Source organism: Azolla caroliniana, unplaced genomic scaffold (genome assembly GCF_043228905.1).
Source record: "Azolla caroliniana isolate FFs.n. ecotype wild unplaced genomic scaffold, voAzoCaro1.0.p SCAF_3, whole genome shotgun sequence".
Lineage (NCBI taxonomy): Eukaryota > Viridiplantae > Streptophyta > Polypodiopsida > Salviniales > Salviniaceae > Azolla > Azolla caroliniana.
The window spans coordinates 21,956,030-21,972,426 of NW_028230438.1; the positions used below are offsets into that span (position 1 = coordinate 21,956,030).

The 16,397-nt window shown below is 37.4% G+C and overlaps 2 protein-coding genes and 1 non-coding gene across 3 annotated transcripts; 1 reads left to right on the forward strand and 2 right to left on the reverse strand.

Moving 5' to 3' along the window:
- Positions 1-500: 500 nt before the first annotated feature.
- Positions 501-3,059, reverse strand: LOC147866600 (uncharacterized). The gene has a single exon (XM_087317036.1). The coding sequence runs from the start codon at positions 2,708-2,710 to the stop codon at positions 1,247-1,249; it is 1,464 nt and encodes a 487-aa protein (XP_087173162.1). The 5' UTR covers positions 2,711-3,059; the 3' UTR covers positions 501-1,246.
- Positions 3,060-12,104: 9,045 nt separating this feature from the next.
- On the forward strand, positions 12,105-12,178 carry TRNAV-AAC (transfer RNA valine (anticodon AAC)). The gene has a single exon. It is a non-coding gene; the product is annotated as a tRNA-Val (tRNA).
- Positions 12,179-12,942: 764 nt separating this feature from the next.
- LOC147866602 (transcription factor bHLH115-like) lies at positions 12,943-16,279 on the reverse strand. Its single transcript, XM_087317037.1, has 5 exons — positions 15,935-16,279; positions 14,696-14,758; positions 14,507-14,584; positions 14,014-14,176; positions 12,943-13,581 (listed from the first exon to the last, which is right to left on the reverse strand). The coding sequence occupies exons 1-5, from the start codon at positions 16,057-16,059 to the stop codon at positions 13,309-13,311; spliced, it is 702 nt and encodes a 233-aa protein (XP_087173163.1). The 5' UTR covers positions 16,060-16,279; the 3' UTR covers positions 12,943-13,308.
- Positions 16,280-16,397: the final 118 nt, after the last annotated feature.

Consider the following 16,397-nt stretch of genomic DNA (forward strand, 5'->3'; position numbering starts at 1 on the left):
AGCAATTTGCGAAGGATTAATGGACGTGTATTCTTTTAGTTCCTCTCATTTGCTATTTGCTTTTGAAAGCCAAATTTGGAAGGGTTCTCGACATTCTAGACCATATAGTAGATGCCATACATGATCATATATACAATAAACAAAACACGCAAACTAGAGACATACCGAGGGCTGAACCTTGTAACAATCCTTTTTTTCACAACTTTCTTTTTCTTTCCATAGAGTGTCCCATATCCAAACATCCTTTAGACATAGATGCCCCAAGACCAAGGGATACCAAGGCCCAAACATAAGTTACCCATAATAATTTATCTACAATACAAACAAATGCCTGAAAAGAATTGATCTACAAATACAAACAAATGCCCGAAAAGGACCAATATATACTAAGGACCCAAAAAGACCCATCCCCACAAGATTCACCTTATCAAATGATAGGAAATCGGAGATGTTAGATTTCCAAAGATTTTACTACCACACGTTAACTAGAGAAAAACATAAAAAACAACAACAAAAATCCTCTCTTTTGATTGATGAGTCTTCATTATCAAGCATGGGGATCAGCATCACATTGGGATCCTTAGTTTGTACTTATTTTTCAGAATTTGGGGTGTTTCAAGGACAACAAGAGATCGCCTTATCCACACATCCATTGGTCACTAACTTTAAGTACTACAAGTAACAAACTTACACAACGCTTTCTCATACGTTCCTACATACGATATGTATATGCACCTTTCATTTACTAATTACCCCATCCCCACCTTCTTCAATCCATGGGGCACACACACAACTCCAACAGCTCTTGTATTGCTTTGTATCATCGTGTGTTCTCTGGTATGTATGTCTTTCAAGCCTTTCTCACGATCAAGTCATGATGATCTGCCTTAGGGCTAATTAACTTGGGATTCACTTCTATAATGTCTGTTAATCTTGTGCTCACCTCGATCAAAAGGGCACATCGCCTAACCAAAATAAAAATAAAAATACTGGGGTGGATTCGACTCGAAGCCCCGCTCACCCCCGATCGATCGTTCATTATTAGTCCATTGTCCGTCCGTCCGTCCGCCCGTCTGTGACCGCAATTCCGATTGGGTTGAATGTCGGTTTCGTCTCTTGTGATTTTGGCTGTTACGGGCGGTGGTGCCGGCTAATCGATCCAGTCAGTGCAAATTGCTGCAGCTTACTCTACTTGAGTCTTGCGCAATGTGGATTGAAAGGATTTTCTGCATTGTTATTAGTATCATTACAAGTGATAATCTCCTCCTCCTTGGGCTGTGCCGCCCCGGCTACCGCTACTCGCAGCTGAGCTAACAATAGTATATGCTGCTGCTGCCTCTGCCTGCTCGGCTGTATGATTGTTGATGAAAGCTTGAGCAGCAATGGCCATATTAGGAGGTATAATATGTTGCTCTGCCATTACAGAGATAGTGTCCTGCACATACTGCTGGCCTCCTCCATCCATATGGTATTGAGAAGGAGGTGGAGCTATGGCCCTTGCCACTGCCCCTGATGGCGTCCATGGCGACGACACCAGAAGCGGCCCTGCCCACATTGGTATCGCCCCATGGCCTGCTTCTGTATTTGACCTAACCAGCCCTTCTGATGGCGATACTGATGCTAGAGGCACAACACCTCCACCATCAGGACCTGCTCCAGAAGGGGTGCTCATCACAGAAAACAGTGGCCTCGCTAGATTTGTAAGGAAATCGGTGCCCGCCTGTTCGTCTTCTTCTTCATTCTTGAGGTGCCTCAGAGTTGAGCCTCCCTGGATGAGGCCGGTTGCTTTACCCTGGTTGAGATCCATATCCATGGGCGGATTGGTGCAGGGATCACGGAGCGTGCAGCCATGGCGATCCGCATCACTCAATCCCTGGCCTGTGTACAACAACTCCATGATCTTCAGACTTGCAAGGCTATGGCGATGGCTATGAGGATGAGGATGAGGAGGAGGAGGAGGAGGGGGCGCTGCCCATTCATTGCCATGTGGAGCAGGAGTGCCATGATCTCTTCTATCTGTACCATCACCATCACCACCACCACTAGTACTACTATTGAAAGCAGCAATGGCATAAGGGGTGTGAACATATGGGTATGGTATGCATCTTGTGTCTGCGAGATCTGCCGGAGAAGAAGAGGAAGAAGAAGCACGGCCGGAAGGAGGAGGAGCGGTTGCGATGGATTCGATGACGATCGGGTCCACGGTGGGGAAGAAGAAATTGTTGTCGAGGAGCGAGGGGCGGGCGGGGGCATAGGGATAGGGATAGGGATAGGGATATGGGGGGATGATCATATTAGGGTGTAGCATGAAAGGCATGGAAGTGCCATGGTGATGGTAACTGTTGTAGTGGTGATTGAGAGGGGCCGTTTCGGATGCGGCAATGGCAATTGAAGAGGAAGAGGAGGAAGATCGGATAGAGGCGCTAGAGATGTGGAAGGAGGCGGGTACGGTTCCGGTCCCCGTGGCGGAGAACACGGCGTGCTCGGCGTGGCGCAGGAGCCATTGCACCGTCTCCCCGTCCGACTTGTGTCCGAGCTCGCGTGTGAGCTGGAAGATCCGGGCGGCGCACGCGGCCGGCATCCGCACCCGCCGCCCCCGCCCGTCCACCTTCGTGTGCCGGTCCTTCGTCGAGCTCCTCCTCCCTTTCTTCCTCCGCTTCCCTCCTCCTCCTCCTCCTCCTCCTCCTCCTACTTCTTCTTCATTCTTCATTCTTCTTCATATTCTTCATTCTTCTTCATATTCTTCATTCTTCCTCATATTCTTCATGCTCCTTTCATTCCTCTTCAAATTCTTCATTCTTCTTCATATTCTTCATGCTCCTTTCATTCTTCTTTAAATTCTTCATTCTTCATCTTCTTCATGCTCCTTTCATTCTTCTTCAAATTCTTCACTCTTCTTCATGCTCCTTTCATTCTTCTTCATCTTCTTCATGCTCCTTTCATTCTTCTTCAAATTCTTCACTCTTCACTCTTCATATTCTTCATGCTCCTTTGATTCTTCTTCATTCCCATCCCCCCCATCCTTCTTCTCCATTCCTTCAATCATTTTGCCCCCCTTCTTCCTTTTCTTTGTTTTCCTCTCTCTTTTATTTTTTTCAAGGACCGGATGCTTTGGGACAAACAAGCAAGGAGCCCAAAAAAAGCACAAAGAGCAGCAAAGAAAGAAACCAAAAGGCAAAAAGCAAAAAGCAAAAAGCAACAAGAACAAGGAGGAGAAGAGAAAAAGCTTGGGTAGTTACAAGAGAGGTTAGACGAGAGTCTCTAGCTCGTGTGCGACCTCTTTTGAGTCCTCGATCTTATTCATCGTCAATGCATGAATCAAAGAGGGTTGGTCTGAGCAATGCATCTTTTGCTTAATGCCCATTAGTGCTTAGTGATAAAGAAGAAAAACAAAAGGCAAGAAAGATCTAGAATTCGATACCCACCCTTCCCCATACGGACGCAAACACCATTATCGCCTCGTCATAGATTTGAGACATTGCAAAGCCTTTATTCACTTGGTACATCGAGTTCTTCCATGCTATCTTCGAAAGATATTGGTCACTCACCCATATACACAAATCTTTCTTAAATTAGGTCCACAATGAGACGACATAAAAAAAGAAGGAAACATGAATTATGAGAAAAGGCGAGACAATGTCTAGAACGAGGGGAGAGAAATGCAAACGGATTAGAAAAGCAATGGACGAAGACAGAAAAGGGAAAACCTAAAAAGCATCACTACCCCTTTTTGGCAAAAAAAAAACTAAAAAAAGAGTCACATGTGCTCCTTCATCAATATATTGGGGCAAATTATATCGCCCTTTAGATTCTCATCCATTTACTTTTCTTTTCGTAGCAATTGGAGATGGTATCACAACACAAACGGATGTTTACTTTCATATATATAAAAGCCTCCTTCCTTATCCACATCGTTGTCGAACCTCTTGATCGAAATCAACGTTGGTTTAGACACTTACAAATACACGCCTCCAAAGCTTTGATTGAATTATTGGAAATTATCCTTGATTGTATATAACCACATACATAGACATCACCAAAGCAAATGTATCCGCGATGTTGGTTAGTCACATTCCACCATTGTTTCAAAGCTTAACTAGATATCTTGTCCAATGTTTCCATAATCTTTATTTCAAGCAAAATACTATCATGGTTTCAAACTCACATATAGTGGTCATTAAAGAATTGTAAAATGCGTAGATTTCATTTTATTAACTCAGGCTCACACACTTGCATAACATTGGCTGGACAATTTGTCGCATTGTCTGTCATTGCTTGCAATTACTTACAAGTTATACCTATTTGATTACTATCAAATTATGACTGATCTATTGGTATTATGTCAAACATCCACGTATACATGCATCTTTACTCTTAATAAACAAAAATTGCTAGGAGCAACAATATTTATGATGTGAACAACTTGATTTTTCATACTTGAATGGTCCACTTGCTTATCATTATGAATGTCGGGGCAAACAAACAAAAACTACTTTATCACATTTGCTGTTAATTACAAAGAAAACGTTACATCATTCTGATTTTAAATCACACATTCCTCACCAATGTGCTGAGTTATTGGACCATTGGCAAAATGTCAAGGTGAAGACCATGGATATGTTAAATTGGAGTTATATCATCTACGTTTTCTCTGATTTTGCACCTTCTTCGTTTTCTTCATGTTTTTGCATGCATTTTTTTGTATGTGTCTTTGATCAATGGGAAGGGTTATGTATATATATATATATATAATGAGTTCAATGGTACAAATTTCATAACATTGTTTGTAGTTATTATTTAGGAAAAATATACGTTTTGGTCATGAAAAACTCATACGTAGGGAACGAGGGTAAAACTGGTCATGTTTATATCCCATTTTTCATGTGCATATGTGTGCATTGTCGACCTAAATGCTAAAACGTATATATAAAAATCATGCATACTTGGCGAAGCACTCAAAATATCATAAAAATCAAATTGCCACCACTTGCCTTATGAGAGTACTCCATATGAATATTAAAATGATGCAACAAAATGTCAATGCCAAGCATCCAATTGTGAAAATTTTTACTATTATTTGTATCCGCTTAATTATAGGAACCGTCTCTTCGATAACAGTGAAAAGTCTATTCTTCTCCTCTTCTTGCACAATGGTGCAACGAATAGTGCCATCTTTCATTTTGTGCATGTGGCGTTTCAATCAAATCAATATCCATGTCGTTTTATCTACATCAAAGAAACTATACTCTATCCAAGCAATGCATAACCACAATTTCTTTGATATAACATGCGCATCAACACATGTCGCGGTCTCCATGGGATTTTTTCTTCAATTATAGAAACTTTGACAAGAACATCTAGCATTGACAATCATATTTAGTTTACATACTGATGTTTATTTCATGATATTGATAACCATTTCGATGCCAAAGATTTTATTACTAGAAGACAAATATCTTGTAATCCCTATAGGTATTACACAAGCATATGTTCTTTTACAAATAGATGAAAAATGTATAACACGAATGATTGTATAGAAAAATTATGAATTAACATATGGGGGTGGCGTAGGGGCCAAGCAAACCATCAAAAATATTTTGGTGCACATTGCTTTTAACATTTCTTTGAAAACATCCATACACTTGAAATAGAAAATATGATTATATTATTCCATCACCGTGAATTACATATAGCGTTACAAAAGAATTTAAAAATGAGGATTTCACAAAATTGGACTTTGTCAAGAAGTTCTGTTGGTATAACCTATTTGGAAAACCTTAGCAATCTTGTTCGGAAGAAGCACTTTCCAAAATGTCAATTAAACCTTTGAATGGATTACACAAAATACAATATGCATACACAACAACATACAAATGCATAACCCAATAGTATATTTGTAGTTATTCATTGTTTTGATTTAGGTAATCCAGTATTACATATGCTATAGTAGCTAAACCTTGAATTGTGTTATTGAGTTTGTATGATTGTACTTACTTTAGACATCTTATTAGAAAATCCAAGAGCCTTGTTAAAACGATGTGGATAATGGTGGCGATTCATTTCAACAAGCTCACAATGTTTCCATTCATACGTACACAACTCAAGATTGTGGGAAGGCACACAAATCTCATAGGATTTTTTCATGCATTGGTGAATTTTTTACTATACCGAACTCAGCCATCCATGCATAATCATGCTTCTTGTTGGAATGGTTATTTCAAGTTACCGTGTCTACTTTGTATAGCTTATAGTACAACTGTATGACACAAATCTTATCCTATATTATCTCCCTCACATTGTAATCATTTGAAGTAAAACAACATAATTCACAACTATGATCAAGTCCCTTACCTATAAGGATGTCATAGAGTGTCACCCATTAGAGAAAATTCAACCACCTAGAATTATTACTATGACCAAGAGATATGCCTTTAGTACGAGGTCACACTTTTTCAGAAGGGAAATCACCATTTTATCTCTTATTTCCAAAAATGTGATTACAAGTTTATCTCCAACGAGTATTTGCAATACACCTCTCCTCATTCTCTTCTCCTTGTGTTTCAGAAAAGAGCTTTCTTCCTTGTCATACTTCTATGTTGGGTTGAGTCATTTGATTTGAAGTGAACATTTTGATTGTAAGATATAGCTCTCCAAAGAAAAATATCTACCCCTAGCCTCTAATTATTTCTAGCACATAAAAATGATTGAATATAAAGTGTTCAATCACACTACTGTAGAATATAGACATGTGCACATTGTGTCTATTCAGGATCAACATCAATTAGCATCTAGTTAGACCAATATTTGTCGGGATCTCATATGGTTTAGTTCCATATAGAAGTTCCTATAATTCTAAAAAGCAATACTCATGGAAAGTTGTATTAAAGTATCGTCCAATCACTTGATGTTGAGAACCTTGTCAGATATTACTAATGTTGGCACAAGGTAACAAGGAGGAGGAAACCCACAAAATAGCACTACTAAAATGTAAAAGAAGTATAAAAACAAAAGTATAAGTTTGTTACTTCTTCTTCACTATATCATCTTGAGTCAAAGCATTAATCTCTCTCTCTCTCTCTCTCTCTCTCTCTCTCTTTGGTGAGAACACACAATTATATTAATAAAAGCGTGTAAAAAACACTACTTACAATGGGTGTCGCAATGGAGTATGGTCACCCACTAACTACACTACATGGGCAGTGGAATATGTTGAATTGCCAATAGGCAAGACAAACACTCCATTGAGGAAAGAATTTCCATTGCTCTAATAAAGAAAATTCCCACATTAGTATTCCCTTCAACTTTTGTAGATATGCTTTCACTCCATGCCTACCATCACATACAAAAGCATTGCGCATATCCCAATTACGACGCAAACCCCAATATTTGAGAAATAGGAAAACGATCTTCATCTCTAATTTTGGGTCATCTTATGTAAATTGTGCAAACACCCACTGTCTAGGTGTCAAATAATACCGTGATAAAACTTGGCAAATTTGTGAAATGTAACTCCAAATATGACAAGCAATCGGACATTGTATAAAATGATGAGTACTATATTCCATTTGAATTGTGCAAAAGAAGCAATTATTCGCCGCTAGTCCATGACACTTTAGAGCTACTCCTAGAGCCAATCCTCCAATCAAAACTCTCCAAATGAAGACCTTTGCTACAAGTGGCAATTTAGAATGCCAACTACGTTTTAAGATCTACCACCACCCATGATCAGATTTGTGTATTTTCCATTCTTCTTCAGATGCCAACCACGTTTTAAGACCCACAATCTCATTATTTGTTGCAAGCCTTAATAACATCACTAACAATGATTGAGTAACAATAACAAACAACAATGGACTAAGTGGGCATCCTTGACGAACGGATATTGTGAGGGCAATATCTGATGTACCTCCCCCATAAGGCATTACTTAAGACACCACATCTTGTCCTAATAAAAATATGAGGCAAGAAATACATGGTCCAAATCCCATTTTATGCATTAACCCAGAAACAAAGGACCAATTAACATAATCATAATCTTTCTCCAAATCAAATTGCAGCACCATAATCAATTCTTGATGAGTGTTTCGTACATAATCCGTTATGGGTATGAACATATAATATCCTGTGGTAAGATTGTACCGTAGTATTCTATACACGTGGATAAAGTGTGAGGTTTAAACGAGAGTGTAAAAGGGAAGGAATAATTTTAATCCTTGGGATTGAGACAACCCATTAAGGACAAGTATGAACTTGCATGGGGGCCTTAGGTCTGGCTATGAATATGAGGCCTAGCTACCCTCATTTGATCATCTCTTCACTACGTTGAGACTTTGTCCTTGTGGTGGATCAACTCTTGTACCGAGCATGCCAGTACCAGGTACGACTCGAAGCCACGACGGTGGTATGGGACGCCGATCGAGGCTCAAGTCCATCTCAATCCCTTCGCTCGGGGGTGGTCGGGTGGATCAATACCCTTCTTTCTCTCTCCTATCTTATTTTTCTATCTATTATATCCTTATCTCATGCTTGCATTAGGATATAGCTCTAACATAATCCATGGCCATTTGAACATTCACCACATTATGCGATATATTCCTACTTGCAATAAAACCATATTGGGCGGAATGTATCAACTTTGGCTTGACTATAACATAAAACTCTAACCTCTATCTTAAGTGTTTAAGGTCACTTCTTTTATATGGAAGTTTCTCTAAATTTGTAAACAAGCAAAATTTGTGGTGTTATGTTTGTAAGTATTCTCTCTCTCTTTAAGCCTTGGCTCTCATTTTGACCCATAACTTATAACATAAATATCTAATCTCTATCTTAAGTGTTTAAGGTCAACTTTTTTTTATGGAAGTTTCTCTAATCTAAATAAGCAATATTTGTCATATTATGTTTGTAAGTATTGTTCAATAACTTCATGTTGAGAACCTCATCAAATGACCATCCTTAGCACAACGTAACAACACAAGAGGGAACCCACAATATACGAATGCTAAAATGTAACAGATGTATGAAAGTGAAAGCATAAGTTTTATAATTCTTCTTGAGTTTATGATCTAGGGCTAGAGCCTTGGTCTCTCTCCCTCTCCCTCTCTCTCTCTCTTCATGGGCTAGGTCCCATCTCATAGATCACAATAGGTCTTCCCTATCTATCTATCTCTAGTAAGAAGTTAGAACACACAATTATATAATTTAATAAATGGGTGTAAAAACACTACAATGGCACTATATTGAGTGGTGTCACGACTATGTGGGCAGTGGGACTTGCTAAATAGCCAACGGGCAAGACAAACATCGCATAAGGAAATAATTTTCAAAAACACAAAATCATTGTGCATGATTCAATTATGACGCAATCCCCAAAATCTCAGAAATAGGAAAACGATATCCATCTCCGATTTTGAGTCAACAATGTGTAAATTGTGGAAACACCCATTGGCTTGTTGTCAAATAACATGAAATCAATTGCCAAATTTGAAATATGTAACTCCAAATTTGATGAGCAATTGGACATGGCATGAAATGATGAGCACTATCTTCTCTTTCTCTTTCTCACACTTTTGGAGAAAACATACAATTATATTACTAAATTTGTGTGAAAAACACTACAATGGTACCACAATTGAGTGGTGTCAACACTACTGGGTGGTGGGACATGTTGAATCACCAATAGGCAAGACAAACACTCCACCGAGAAAAGACTTTGCGCTTGATTTGATTAAGAAAACGGTCACATCTCTGATTCTCTCCCCCTTTGTCTCTCTCTAAGCCTTCATAGTCATTTTTAGTCTTAGCTCAAACTTGAAATATACATATTAAGTGTTTGAACTCAACATCTTGTATGTGAGTGTGGTTAGTTTCCTTGTTCTGATTAATAAGAGTCGTCAATGGTGGTATTTTGTAATAATGTGCATTTAGTTATTTGTTTAAGTAAATGTGGTAGCATAATTGAAGTTAAATGATCTAGTTCACTTTGTTGGCGCATGCACGGTTGAGAGTGATCAATACCTTTCTTGTCCATCCCACTTAAAAGTATCTTGTAACAATGAATTAGTCTTAGCTCAAACTTGAAATATACATCTTAAGTGTTTGAACTCAACATCTTGTACGTGAGTGTGGTTAGTTTCCTTGTTCTAATTAATAAGAGTCGTCAATGGTGGTATTTTGTAATAATGCGCATTTAGTTAGTTGTTTAAGTAAATGTGGTAGCATAATTGAAGTTAAGTGAGCTAGTTCGGTTTGTCGGCGCATGCACGCTTGAGAGTGATTGATACCTTTCTTGTCCATCTTGCTTAAAACTATCATGCAACAATGAATTAACTTGTCAAACTATCATCATATATTAAGTTGGCTAGATTGCTTATTGGTTTAACACAAATGGCCTATGAAGTTATCAAACATAAACAGGTGATGCGTATACATGTTATGAGTTTTATCATTATCACCTATAAAAATAGTAAACTACAAAGTTTGTTGAAAATTTGGTGGTTTAAAACAACAAAATTTGCCAATAAGCTCACACTTCAATTTCTATAAAATTTCATTTGAGCACTATGAAGGATTTTAATACAACATTGTAGCCTAGGTATATTATCTTAAACCATAATCTCTCACACTTTTTGACTTAAAATCTATGTGCAGTGCAATGTAGTGGATAAAATTGACCACCGCTTCTTCCACAAGTAATTCTTGTGTGTAGTCAAAAGTTTAGCACTTTACAAGTATAGAATAAAGAAGTCATGTGTATAAATATATGTTTGTCTGCATGTGGAATGATACATACATAGTACATATATACATTATGATGATAATGTTTTCGCCTAAATATGGGACACAAAGATGGTTGGTGCACACAATGTTCTCGTTTCCTTTTGGTGAAAAGTTTACCAGGTTTGCCTTTCATATTTACTGGTAAAAATGAAGAATAAGCAATAATATCATGCTTAATGGAAGAGGAGGGGAAATGATGAAATTGTTATATTTTTTGTTTGCTTGTGCGAGAATATTGTTAATTCTCATAATTCTATTGTACACAATAGTTTTCTTGACTCATATGGTGTACACAATATTATGCTCTTGAACAAGAGCATAATACCAATGCATATATAGAGGTTCAAAGAGGTAACATAGATATTTCTATTATTAACTAAGAAAAATAACTACAATGCCTATGACAACCTCGTTCTACAAGCTCAAACACATTATGCAAGGCTATCACATGCACAAGCACAAGCACAAGCACTAAGCACTTCGTTCTTGAACTAGATAATATTCTCCATCAACAAAATATAGTAAATGTAAGCATCTCTTTCTTTGAGCAAGCATTTTCATAAGTGTAACAAAGAATATAGAGAAGATGACGTTGCCTTACGAAATCTTCAAGATAACATTTGTGGTTGTCTAATAACCATCTACATAACATGTAGTGGTGCCTTCACATGGGAAACTATATGCTAATGGCCACAAAATTTGAATCATCTTGTTGCTCAAACCATCTGAGTTTGGGAAGTAGACATGTTGCACATCTTAATACATGAGTACATATATGCTTTCAATAATAAAGAAAATGAGTGAATCCATGAATATGATGGTATCGTTAGCTAGATAGAATGACGGTGCACATTCATCATAATTTAGTTTTTGATGAAAGATTATGAATATTAATCGAAGGTTTGAGGACTAGAGCCCAAATAGCAACTTCCTGCCTTGTTTCACAAGCTAGAAACCAAGGAATGAGCAAATAGAAGTGTGCATAAAGACATACATATATATAGAGAGATAACTAGGACGTAGTAAGCCTAAAAAGGAAACGAACATCATGAAAAAGATCCATGGGCACCTCATAACCCAATTATTATAGAGGATTTGCTTACAAAATATAGCATATGTTGCTCGTCTCATTCCAATATGTATCCAAATTTAGTTTGGCCAACTTTCATTTGAGCTGAACGTTCCCCACCACATTCAAGTGTCTTAAAATATTGTACAAGCATTTTTATTTGTAGAAAAGAATGTCCTTTTAAAAGTAGTATTTTTTTATAAATATACTTCATGTTTTTATTGAAATATTGATAAATTTTCTATTTACTATAACCAGTGGTCTCGTGGTGTAGTTGGTTATCACATCAGTCTAACACACTGAAGGTCTCCGGTTCGAGCCCGGGCGAGGCCACTCTAGAATTTAAGTATTTTGGTACTTTCAAAAAAAATCAAAGGCTTTTCAAGCATGGTCAATACCGTGATGTTTTCTTTGCTTTTTTTACTGGTATTTTCCCAATTTCTGTTAGCGGTTGATTAAAGCATCAAGCTAGTTCAAGGTCTCTCATTCAAACCTTCATGACACCAAGTTGCATTGGTTCATGTTGAGCAAACACGTGATTATGGTTAAAAGATGATACAATAGACACATAAGAGAATGTCCTCCCAAGGAAGCATACACAAGACAACCTTGGAATGGATTTAGATATACATACCCTACGTTTTGCAATATATGAAATGAAAATGACATTGTTCATAAAGCAATGAAGATGAAATGGAGTTCTGCGCTTCTTCACTCATTTAACTTGCCAATCAAGACAAATCTGTTCTCAGATCTGCTAGTATATACGTCATTTCATCAACGCTACGTTATGGAGGGAAAAATTAATATGGCATACATTTAACTTGCCACTCAATACAAATCCATTACAAGATCCACTAGTACATATAATATGGATTCCATGTACATCTGAATGATCAATATATCAACATAAGATATTTTACGTTATTTAAATCTATTAAATAATAATAATTACCAATCATGCAAGTCATGAAAACAGAACTTCAGTTCAAGAAAAGAAAAAGCAACAAAAATGAACATTGTCTTTCCTTATACAAAAAAGGTTTCATCAAAATGTTAGTAAGTTGCAAATCGCTAAATTATTGTGGACAAATATATCAATAATGCAGATACCTTTCTGTAAAGATCAAAGAAAAAAATAGGTTAAAATGCATTTCTCTGCATCAAGAGGCCTCAACATAAATGTAAGTATTCACTTGCAGGTCCAAAGTTAGCAAGGTTGTCAATGAAGTGCAAAAAACAGTCAAAAGTCAATGTCCTTAACAAGTGATCTTGAGATGTGTCGACTTGTGTGTGGCAATGTAGTGCAACTCTATAATTTGGAAGACAATTTTGGCGGATAAAAGAGAGTAACTAACTTATTTCCAAAGTCAGCTACCTATCTTTGAAGACAAGGGTCTAATCTTCACCACAGTTTAGCTGGCTATGTTTGAAGAATTAATAAAGAGAGCAAAAATGTAATTCTATGCAACCGGAGGTCTCAACATGTGATCTTGAGATGTGTCAAGGGCAGCTGGTGGCATCCATTGCCACATCCCCATTCCCATTCCCATTGGTACAGGAACTCTATGCTTCACAGCAGCTGCTTGAAAGGCAGTCATGGTCCCATGCAATGCAGCTGGATGTGGCATATTGTACCCAGTTGGAATTATTGGTGTTAACTTCATCTCCTGTTCCAACCTTTCCTTCTCAGCCTTCAACTTTTGTTTCTCATCTCGAAGCTCACTTTTCTCCAACTAAAAGAAAGAAAGAGAAGAATTTAGATGTATGAAAGATAGACACATATTCTCATCAATGGTCAGGAGAAATGTGCCCTATTCAATAAAATGCCAGTCCAAAGTTTGGAACTCATTCAATAGAAATAGTTTACAAAGGGAATATAACATCCAACAGGTTTTATGTGAAGTATTTCCAATAAAATTCGTTTTCTTTTCTCATCATTAATATGTCCTCAATTACTAGCATCTCGGTTGCCCTCTCTTGTTCATCAGGAAAACTCTGCTATGAACTCATATATATGTTAAGACTAAATACCATATATCATGCTCTACATATGTCTATCTCATTTTGCTCTACATATGTCTATCTCTACAAGAAAATGAAAAGCCTGAAATGGAACCTTAAAACCTTTGACCAAAAAGAAATAATACAAGGGAATAATTTCAAACCTTAAGTTTCTTGATTGCTTCCCGAAGCCTTTCATTGGATTCGGTTACTTGCTGAGCTTCAGTCCTTAACTCATTGAGAGTATGCAATGCATTCGCAAGAATAACCGTTTTATCAGCTGTTGGCGTCCTTCCTGGCTCTAGAAGCGTGCTTAATTCCAAGAATCTGGGATATCCATTTTTATTTTTTCAAAAGTTGAAGATTTCATGACATTTGAATGATACACACACACACATATCTTTCCTGGTCCACCCAAAAGATTTAGAAAACAAAATGAATATAGTCGATTACCCAATTACCATCATCTTTCAGCAAAGTAAGTAAAATAGTGAAGATTTGCAGAGAGGTTTTTAAGACTTTTGTAACAATAAAGGATATATTGGGAACTTTAAAAATACTCGTGGTATTTTAAGAACCTTGAAATTAGTAGGAGTAATTTGTGACGAATTGGGGGTTATTTTGGTGAATTTCCCATGAAAATATAAAATATTGAACCTATCATTAAGACGATCCCGACGTATCTTTTCTCGACATGCCTTGTTCGACGTTCCATTGCCATTAGTGATTCTTGATCTATGAAATACAAGTCAATTAATAACATCAAAAGGGTCACATTTGTTTTTGAGCATGAATTTATATTTTCATTGAAATCATTGTTACTATCTAGACGGTACCGAATTGCACCTTTTCCTTGAGCTTGGTTTTTCTTGATCATTCATACCATGTCTCAAAGAGTTGTTATCGACGCTGTCAAAACAAATGCAAAGTTAAATTACAAATTGTAATCTTTAAACATTATTATCTGTTCTAGTGAATCTTTTTCTGCAACAAATTAATAACTCTGCAATTCAATTCCTGCAGCTCCTGATGGATAATCTAGTTATTGACACTCTAAGCTTGTACAAGTTTACACTAATCAAATATTCATGCAAATATTTAGTCACCAAATGTGTAAAGCATTAGATATACACAAGAAGATTTATGCATTTTCACATGAGGGAAACAGCTCAATTCCCCTGCAATGTTCAACACGGCGAGTGAGATAGGGCTCCACATATCTAACTAGGTACAGTAAGTAACATTGAAAATTGCTACCATTAGGAAAACTAGAGCCCACTTTCCCCAACATTTTAAGTTTTTGTAGGCGAGGTTTCTGCAGCGCAGGAATCAGGGTATATCTTCCCTTGTGAGAAATTAGAACATTATCAGCTTTCATGAACAGCTTCATCTTTCAGGCTCATCATCTCTCCCTGAAATGTTCAACATGATGAGCTTTGGCCAATGATCTGCATACCTATTTAGGCATGAGAAGCAGGGAATATTTTCCTGTGTGGGAAATCAGATCCCATTCTCTACAATTTCTCCCTTTTCTGCTTAACTTAAAATAAGCTTTTTCGTAGGTAAGGTTCCAGACACTTTTACCTAGATGGAGTGGGAATCACAGGAGACTTCCCCATATGGAAAATAATACATTATTTCTTATGTGCTAAATTGAAGTTAACTTTCACTGATCCGGTCTCGGCAAGATTCTGCATCCATGGCCAAGCATGGAGGGAACCAGGGGGCATTTTCCTATGTAAGAATTTGGAAAAGAGCCATAATTTTACAGCTGGGGACATTTTTTTCTATTTCGGAAATATGTTTTAATAAGCAAGGATCCACAAACCTAATGAAATACATTTTTTCATCTGGGAAAGAACCAGAATTTCTCATGCAGAAAGTTAGAACCCATTCTCCTCACCACGGGTTACACCTGGGAAATTCAGGCCTAGTTTCCCATACAGTGTTCAACCACTGTATGAGCTTCTCCAAGACTATACAATGTATTCTTTTGTGAAGAAAAATGCGCCAAACATGGAAAAAGCGTAGGAAAAAGCTCATGGAAGGGAAAAAAAAACAACAAGGAAAGAAAGAAAAACATACCTGAGATCATCAACCTGCTCATTGAGGCCACACCAAAAGAAGGAAGCATTGGGTTCTTCCAGAATTTGATCATCCAAGAACCATTTGCTCTGTGGAGGAGGAGAAGAGGAAGAAGGAGACATCATTTCTGAATCGACTCTGTTCTTTCTTTCTCAAAATCTCTTCCTAAGAAAATTAGAAAGCCCTAAAATTTTCTCTCTCTCTTCTCCCTTTCTTTTCCTTCTTTTCTTGCAAGATTTAAGGACCCAATTGCAAGAAGGATGGAATGGGGGAGATCTTTACACCCATCAAATACAAGTGCCACCATAGACACACAGAGAGAGGGTAGGGGAGGAGAAGAAAGCAAAGGAAACATAAAATGGATTTTGACTATATCTTCTCAATTTATGTATAAAAAAGTGTGAGGTTCTCATGTAAAGATACATATTGCAAGTCTATGATTCTTCACTAAATTTGTTGTGAA

Excerpts from the sequence above, each read along its gene's own strand:
- LOC147866600 (XM_087317036.1), bottom strand. The coding sequence starts at position 2,710 with ATGAAGAATGAAGAAGAAGTAGGAGGAGGAGGAGGAGGAGGAGGAGGA.
- LOC147866602 (XM_087317037.1), bottom strand. The coding sequence starts at position 16,059 with ATGATGTCTCCTTCTTCCTCTTCTCCTCCTCCACAGAGCAAATGGTTC. Across the intron at positions 14,759-15,934 it reads GAGCAGGTTGATGATCTCAG|CGTCGATAACAACTCTTTGA; the intron begins GTATGTTTTTCT and ends TTGTTTTGACAG. Across the intron at positions 13,582-14,013 it reads AAGCAATCAAGAAACTTAAG|TTGGAGAAAAGTGAGCTTCG; the intron begins GTTTGAAATTAT and ends TCTTTCTTTTAG.